Here is a 9,022-nt window from a genome sequence, read left to right as displayed (position 1 = left end):
ACTGATCTTAGAGCCTTGGGAATAGAAATTACAGCTGGCATTCCTGTGGTGCCATCTTTTGGATGTGATATGAAACTGAAGTCCTGTCTGGTGGGTGTGAAAGATTACATAGAACAATTTGAAAAGTGGGAGTGTTCTCTGAGTGTTCTAGTGTTCTGCACTTCAGCTCATGTCAAGTCCCACATCCCACGTTGTGCTCACTGACCTACATCGCCTTACAGCATCCTCGTTCCAGGATTGATGTCCTTCCTCTTTGGTGACCTCTCCAAATTTAATCACTCCACCATTGATGGTCATGTCTTGTGCTGCATGGTCTCATGCTCTGAAATTTAAACTATCTCTGTCATGCTATCTCTCTATCTTCCTTTAAGATGTTGCTTAAAATTGACATCCTTCATAAAACGTCTCATCACCTATCCTAACACTGCAGCTCAGTGTCAATTTTTTATTTAATCGCGTAAGTTTGAACATCCTTTGGGATATTTCACTGGTTAAAAATGTTGTTTGATTTACAAATTGATCTATTGAGTTTTAACTTAGTGTGCAGCTGATGGTTAATTTAATTCTGCTAATCCATTCATAAGAGTGTGTGCACAAACCCCTCATTCAATCACATCTGATGTTCTTCCTAATAATTTAGAAGGTTAAAGAGTCATTCGAAGTCTTCAAGTATTAAGGAGATGCGGTGGGACAGAGAGAAACTATTCTTGCAGTTAAGGAGTCTAAGGCTCGAGGCTACAGTCTAGAAAATGTAAAGCTGAATCTTTAAGAGTAAAATTAGGAGCCATGTCTCCAAACACAAAGGGTGATAGAATGTTTCCTTTATTCACTTGTGAGTTACAGGCATTGCTGGCTAGGCTGTCGTTTATTGCCCATCTCTAATCAACTTTGAGAAGATAGTCTGAGCCACTTCTGCAGTGATGTCGATACGGTCCCAGTGCTGTGTTAGAGAGACAATTCCAGGATTTTGGCACAGTAACAATAAAGAAACGGCAATATGATCCAGGTCAGGATGGTGTGAGGCTTGGAGGGGAACTTGCATGGTATTTCCACGTATCTGCTGCCTTTGTCACAGAATTATAGAGCTGTACAACATGGAAACACACCCTTCTGTCCAAATCGTCAATGCCAACCAGATCTAGTCCCATTTGCCAGCGTTTGGCCCTGATTCCTCTCAACCCTTTCTATTCATATGTCCAATGGCATGGTTGCTCAATGGTTAGCACTGCTGCCTCACAACATCTGGGACCCAGGTTCAATTCCAGTCTCAGGTGACTGTCTGTGTAGAGTTTGAATGTTCTCCCTGTGTCTGTGTAGCTTTCCTCTGGGTACTCCAGTTTCCTCCCACAATCCAAAGATGTGCAGGCCAGGTGAATTGGCTATGCTCAATTGCCCATAGTGTTCAGGGATGTAGAGGTTAGTGTATTAGTTGGGGGCAAATGTAGGGGAATGGGTCTGGGTGGGTTATTCTTCAGAATGAACTTGTTGGGCTGAATGACCTGTTTCCACACTGTAGGTATTCTATGATACATCCAGATGCCTTTTCAATGTTGTAATTGTACCAGCCTCCACCATTTCTTCTGGCAGCTCACTCCATACAAGCACCACCCTCCGCATAAAAAAGTAGCTCCTTAGGTCACTTTTAAATCTGTCCCCTCTCACCTTAAACCTATGCCCCGTCTTTCTGTATGGTAGATGTCACGGGTTTGGAAGACATCATTGAAAGAGTCTTCGTGAATTAATACTGCTTTTTCTATATCTACCATTGTTCATCAGTGATGGATGTTGTCAGTATTTAAAGTCATGGATGCATGGCTGTACAGGTTGCTCTGTCTGGGACAGTGTCAATAGACAATAGACAATAAGTGCGGGAGTAGGCCAACTCGGCCCTTCAAGCCAGCACCACCATTCATTATGATCATGGCTGATCATCCACAATCAGTATCCTGTTCCTGCCTTATCCCCATAACTCTTGATTCCACTATCTTAAGAGCTCTATCCATCTCTTTCTTGATAGTATCCAGAGACCTGGCTTCCACTGCCTTCTGGGGCAAAGTGTCCAGCACCTTGAGTATTGTTCGGGCTGGACTCGCTGGGTGGCACAGTGGCACAGTGGTTAGCACTGCTGCCTCACAGCACCAGCGACCCGGGTTCAATTCCCGACTCAGGCGACTGACTGTGTGGAGTTTGCACGTTCTCCCCCGTGTCTGCGTGGGTTTCCTCCGGGTGCTCCGGTTTCCTCCCACATTCCAAAGATGTGCAATTCAGGTGAATTGGCCATGCTAAATTGCCCGTAGTGTTAGGTAAGGGATACATGTGAGTTGCGCTTCGGCGGGTCGGTGTGGACTTGTTGGGCCGAAGGGCCTGTTTCCACACTGTAAGTAATCTAATCTAATCTAATCAAATGGAGATTATTCCATCAAACTCCTAATTTTTGTCCTGTCGATGGTGGACAAACCAGTATTACTCCAGTCTCTGACCTGCTGTTGTAGACACAGTATGTTAATGGCTGGCCCAGTTCAGTTTCTGGTCAGTGGTAAGCCCCCAGTATCTTGATGTTGGGAGATTCAGTGATGACAAAAGCCATTAAATGTCAAACCACAATGGTTACATTCTCTCCAGTTTGGAAATTACCAGGAACTTGGGAAGTGTGAATGGAAGAATGGTAAAAGTTTAGAAGTCTCTTCCTTAAGTGGCATTTAATGATATATCATCTATTATATTGAAGTCTGAGAGTAAGAGTTCTGTTAACCAACGGTTTTAAGGCATGGAGGTACGTATGTGTTTATGGGATGAGGTCACAGATAAGACATGATTTCATTGAATGGCAGAACTGTCTCCACAGGATAAAGCTCCTCCTCCTTTATTAATTCAACAATATGATGTTCCTCCAGGCATCTCTACACATCCACCTGGGTAGGGTGGTTAAGTCCCAGTGCTCAATTTGAACATTTGTCCATTGTGAAACTAACTTGCAAAAATCCTTCCTCAGACGTGAGCCCAGGCATAAGCTTTGTTCATGAATGAGGGATGTTTTAAAGAACAGTTTTTGCTTCTTTGAGTGAACCATTTGGAAGATGGGAAAGGTAACACTGTTTAAAGTTGCTGTGCTGGCTGTCTTCAGAGAAACTACTACCTCATTAGCTGTCAGCAATAAATGCAACAAATCATGTCAGAACAGGCAATCCCAAGATCAGTACACCAAATATTTCTTTAGTGTTGCGTTTGTTATGCATTCATAATTTTCTTAAGCAGGCAGCCAGACCAGAACTTTGCAATTTGTTTCAGTAAATGTACAGTGAAAATTACCTGGAATAAGTTAGCGAGGTTGACTACCAGGTTTTAAAACAGACAAAAATTAATTCACAAGATTACACAGTGAAACACAAAAAACAGAATAAAGAATCCCTACAGAACTCAGTCTAGACGTAATTATGCTGTTCAAATATAACAACTGTATCTTTGAGAAAAGGAACAGCTTTTATATAAAAAAAGTGACCAGCTTTGTGACACTTCCCCCTTTAAAAAAAGAACCATCAAATCAAAAGATGGCTTCATTTTTAAAACCCATCAAAAACCTGGTTAGTAGTCTAATCACACATCTGCACTATACTAACTGTAAACCTGCAAACCTGCACAACTACATGTGAATTCAGGGCGTGACACACCTGCCACCGAACGCCTCCGTATCTCATTCGAGTCTCATTAATGCATCGGCAATCACGTTTTCCCGACCTGCCGCGTGCACAATTGTCACATTGAATCGCTGTAACAACAAGCTTCATCTAAACAGTCTGACATTTCTGGCATACTTAAACTACTGGAGTTGTGCCTCACTACACACTTTACATTCAACAATCAGATATACGAACAAATCAACGGAACACCCATGGGATCACCAATCTCGGGACTCATAGCAGAGGCAGTTATGCAAAGGTTAGAACAAACAGCCCTACCACAAATTCAGCCCAAACTCTGGGTCAGATATGTCAATGACACATTTGTAATCATCAAAAACACGGAAATAGAAAAAACACACCGGATCATCAACGCCACACTCACAGGCATCCGATTCACGAGAGAAGAAGAAAAGGATAGCCAACTCCCATTCCTAGACATGAAAGTACAGAGAACACCGAACGGAGAATTCACCACAAGGGTACACAGGAAAACAACACACACAGACCAAGTCCTAAACTATGAAAGTAACCACCCCAACACACACAAACGAAGCTGCATCAGGACACTATTCAAAAGAGCCACAACATACTGCAGTACACCAGAACTGCAAAAAGAGGAAGAGGAACACCTATACAAGGTATTCGCCAAAAACGGATACCCGCGCAACTTTATCAACAGATGCCTAAGAGACAGACCACGGAACGAGGACATGCCACAACCAAAAGGACTAGCCACACCACCATACATCAGGAGCATTTCAGAACTGACAGCCAGACTACTGCGACCCTTAGGACTCATAACGGCACACAAACCAACAGCCACGCTCAGACAACAACTCACTAGAACAAAGGACTCGATACCCAACATGAGCAAAACTAATGTAGTTTACAAAATACCATGCAAGGACTGCAGAAAACACTATATAGGACAAACAGGAAGACAGCTAACAATCCGCATACATGAACATCAATTAGCCACGAAACGACACGACCAGCTATCCCTAGTAGCCACACACGCAGACAACAAGCAACATGAATTCGACTGGGAAAACACTACTATCATAGGGCAAGCCAGACAGAGAACAGCCAGGCAATTCCTAGAAGCATGGCATTCATCCACAAACTCCATCAACAAACACATCGACCTGGACCCAATATACCAACTACTACAGCGGACAGCTGAAACTGACACCCGGAAGCGGCAAGGACAGACCACTATAAATACCGGAAGAAACATCAAAGAAGCACTTCGCAGGAGGCTCCAGAGCACTGATGATGCCGCCTAGCCAGGGGACGAAACGTTTGCAACAAAAACTTCCAGCTCGGCGAACAGAACCACTACAGCAGAATCATTTCGGAAATGTAAATGGGTCTCACCTAGACTTTGTTACCAGGGGTGGTGTCGAAGATTTCACTGGGCATGTGCCCTATGTCTGCACACAACCTATCACACCTTCCTCTCCCCCCAATCCTCAGTTGCAAACCCCACTCTGCCCCAGGGATACCTTCCCACCAGTGGACCCCACACCCACCTTGGTTGTGACCCCTCCTCCCATAGTCCAGACCCCACACTCCCCTCTTCAAACAGTAGCCCGCCTCGATATCTCCCACCCAATCCCGATCTGCCCTGTGCAAGCCACCATTCCCCTTTGCCCCCTGGTACCCTACTCACTGACATCCGACCCCTACCCTCCTGGCACTGTACCTACCTGGCACACTAGCCCCTGTCGTTTCACCCGAATGATTTTTTTGTGTTCAGTGCTGCAGGGACCTCCGGGGTAAGTCCCCAGCAGCAGCTTCCACCAGCAGAAGTCAAGGTGGCAGCAGGTTAATGGGTTGCAGGTAACCTCCCAGAAGCTCTCCCACCTCACACCTGCCTTCCACACTGACCCTTTCACGGGAGCTGTCACAGCGGCTCTCCCAGATTCCCAGACCTTCACATTTCACAAGGAGGCAGGCGGCTGCCGCTAGAAACAGGGAATGGGGGCAGTCTGGGGGAACCTATCAGAACACAAGTGCAGCTTCGCCTTTCTGAAGGACTCCCGATCGGTCCCTCCTGGTGGAAATGCGGAAATCTTCTGTCGGGTTTGATTAAAATAAAAGGTTAGTGAAAGTCAGTCCGATTGAAGGGGCCAGTGTTTGGAAAACCTGGCTCATTGGTTCTCATTCCCACACAAACAAACTTGCATTTCCGCCCCCCAAACTTTTCCTCTGAGTGTTGTGACTTCCTCATTGATTGATGTCAGTTTCAGTCTCATTGTTGGTGGAGACAGGGCCTGGATTTTCATTCCGTCTGTTTGTCCTTTTTCTCCCCCCCCGGCACAATAACATTAGCACAGCTTTGAATCAAACTTTTATTCTGAATATTTTGACTGGACATCCGGAGAGCTACAACCTCAAATTCTGCTCAATCACGTTTACTAATCCAGAGGATTTTACCCGCACTGTCGCACACAAATAACGCACGCAGGCAAAGTAGAAAGGAACTGTGTCCTTTCAGTTGTGTGTTGACATCAGTTGGCCTTCATTCGATCCTGCAACACAAAAGTGCAGCAGCAATGAATACCGCTGGATAAACTGGAAAGATAGCATATCACCAGTATTACTGGCAGTCCCTCCTGGGCTACTGGTTAGGCAGGTAATGGCCCGTGTTACTGGTACCAGCCATATCTACTGGTGCCACTATTACTGATACCACCGATATGCACTGGTGCCACTCATTTCCTACACAGTGAATTGTGATCTTTCAAATTTCCCCTTTTTTGGAAGGGTCCTAGATAATGTTAAGTCTGCAAAAGTAACACTCATTCCTTTCAGAAATGGAAGAAAGTAAAAAACAGGAAATTCCAGGGGAATTCGGACTGGCAGCAGTCACCAGGAAACTGTTGGGATCCACTATACAGATAGAGATAACAAGTCATTCAAAATATCATTGTATAATTGTAATCAAAATATCAATGATAATTGTATTATCATTGTATCATTGCAACATGAAAGGGAAATCATGTTTGGTAATTGGTTTACTGTTTCTTTGAGGATGTAACTGCCAGAGAAATGGAACAACTGCATGGAAAATATTCAAACTTTCAAAATGCAAACAAAAATACATTATATGGAATATTACTGCATAAAACAAGGGCTCACTGTGTTAGCATAATATATTAGCAAGGACAGAGAATTGATTAACAGACAGAAAATAATAAGCACAAACCATTTTCAGGTTGACAATCTGAAACAAACCATTGCGAAGGAACTGGAGTGGAGCCTCAACTATTTACAGTCTATTGTGTGCCTCAGACAGTGGGACCATGCATAGTGTATTCAAATATCATGTCCCAAGGTTAGGTGGAAAGTGAAGCTGTGAGAAGCATATTGATTGAGGGGATATAGGTAACTGAGTGGTGACGGTTAGTGTATTAAATTGGAAATGCGAGATGATTCAATTTGGCAAGACAAATAGGAAAGCAGACGATTTTATAAAACCAATTACACATGTTGGCATACAGAGGGATTGTCTATGGAACACAGAACAGTAACTTGTAGGCACAGCAAATAGTTAGGAGAGCAAATGGTCTGTTGGACTTAGTTGTGGAGAAGGGGCTAGAATTCAAGACTTTACGTTATGGCATCTTCCTGCAAATATACAGGGCTTTGGTAAGGCCTGGCCTGAAATACTAATTTGGTATTGGAGTCTAAGGACAGTGTACTCTGGGGTGAGAGAGTTGTTCCATGTGGAGAAATTTGGTAGGATAAACTCTCTAGAGTTTATAAGAATTAGTGATGACCTCACCAAATCATGGAAGATTCCGAGAGAATCTGACAGATGGATGTTTTGGATCTGTAACTCTGGTTGGTGTCTACAGGACGAGGGCCATAGTCTCAGGATAAAGGGTTGGGCAATTAGAGTCTTGGAAACATACAGCATGGCAACATTCCCTTCGGTCCAACTCGTCCATGCTGACCAAATTTCCCAGACTAAATTCATTTCACTTGCCTGCATTTGGCCCATATCCCTCTAAACCTTTCCTATTCATGGACCTATCCAAATGTCTTTTAAATGTTGTAACTGTACCTGCATGAACCACTTCTTCTGGCAGTGCATTCCACACACAAACTATTCTCAGTGTGAAGGAGTTGCCTCTCAGGTCCCTTTGAAATCTTTCCCCTCTCACCTTAAAAATATGCCCCCCAGTTTTGAACTCCCCCTTCCAAGGGAAATGACCTTTGTTATTAACCTTATCCATGTCCCTCGTGATTCCATTAACCTAAGGGGAGGAGATAATTGATGAATCTTTGAAATCTCTACCCCAGGATGCAAGGGATGCTCACTCACTGATTATACACAGGAGAGAGGTTGATCCAGTGTTTGGATTTTTGGGGATCGAGGGATGGGGACCCGTTTGGAAAGTGCACATTCAGCTGGAAGCTCAGCCATGATCTTATTGAATGACAAAGCGGGCTCGAGGGGCCGAATGGCCTCCTCCTGTTTCCCTCCTTTAGGATGAACAACATCTTCCTTCTGGCCATTCTCTTCACGGGTTCACCTCAGGTGGCCCTGACATTGGCCAGGTTTTTTAAAATTAGAAGCCAAGAATGGTGTCGTGATTCCATTCTTTCACACTTCCATTCTTTGAGTTTGCGATTGATACGAATGAGGGAAAATTCTTGCCAAATACAGGCTGAGATGCTGTGCCACGTGTCTCTTATTGAGATTAAAATGATATACCCAGTGTTGCTAAACACAGTCCTCCTCATCGATCACTCTGCACTGCCTTTACAAAAGCAACATGCATTTGTGTAGCACCTTCACTGTAGTAAAGTGACTCCCGGGCCCTTCAGAGAAGTATTTGCGAAGACATTGGACACAGAGACATGTGAGGAGATGTTAGGGATGGATTGTCTAAACCTTTGTCAAAGAAGCAGGTTTTAAGGAGGAACACTTGGAAAGCTTTCGGGGAGGGATTCCGTTGCTTAGATCTGGGAAGCTGGAGTCACAGCCCCTGGTGGTGAAGTGATGAAATTGGGGAGATGCAAGAGGCCAGCATTGGAAGAGATCAGAGGAATTGGAGGGTTAGAGGCCCACGGGGGGTGACAGACAAAGGATTGGGAAAGGCCATCAATGGTTTCAAAGGCAGGGTTGAGAATTTTAAGACTGAGGCTTGGACCAATTAGAAGCAAATGTAGCCTAGAGTACACGAGGGTAAAAGGGGAGTAGATTGGTACAAAAAACATTTGGGCATTTTTAGTGCTGCTGTAAATGACTTGTGAATGGCATCAAAGCAAATGGAGTTGAGAGGGAGCAGAGGGATGTGTTGGAGAGGTATAGAAAGTATAGTTTTGGC

At 44.3% G+C, this 9,022-nt stretch overlaps 1 protein-coding gene across 1 annotated transcript in view; it reads right to left on the bottom strand.

The window, feature by feature from the left end:
* Positions 1–5,492: 5,492 nt before the first annotated feature.
* The window catches only part of LOC132817656 (uncharacterized), a 63,693-nt gene continuing 60,163 nt past the window's right edge, over positions 5,493–9,022 (bottom strand). The window contains exon 9 of the mRNA XM_060828156.1: positions 5,493–5,681. Coding sequence (XP_060684139.1) covers positions 5,493–5,681 — 189 coding nt within the window. The remainder of the gene's footprint in view (positions 5,682–9,022) is intronic.

The sequence above is a fragment of the Hemiscyllium ocellatum genome, chromosome 7 (genome assembly GCF_020745735.1).
Source record: "Hemiscyllium ocellatum isolate sHemOce1 chromosome 7, sHemOce1.pat.X.cur, whole genome shotgun sequence".
NCBI classification, from domain to species: Eukaryota; Metazoa; Chordata; class Chondrichthyes; order Orectolobiformes; family Hemiscylliidae; genus Hemiscyllium; species Hemiscyllium ocellatum.
This window is presented reverse-complemented; position numbering and strand designations above follow the sequence as displayed.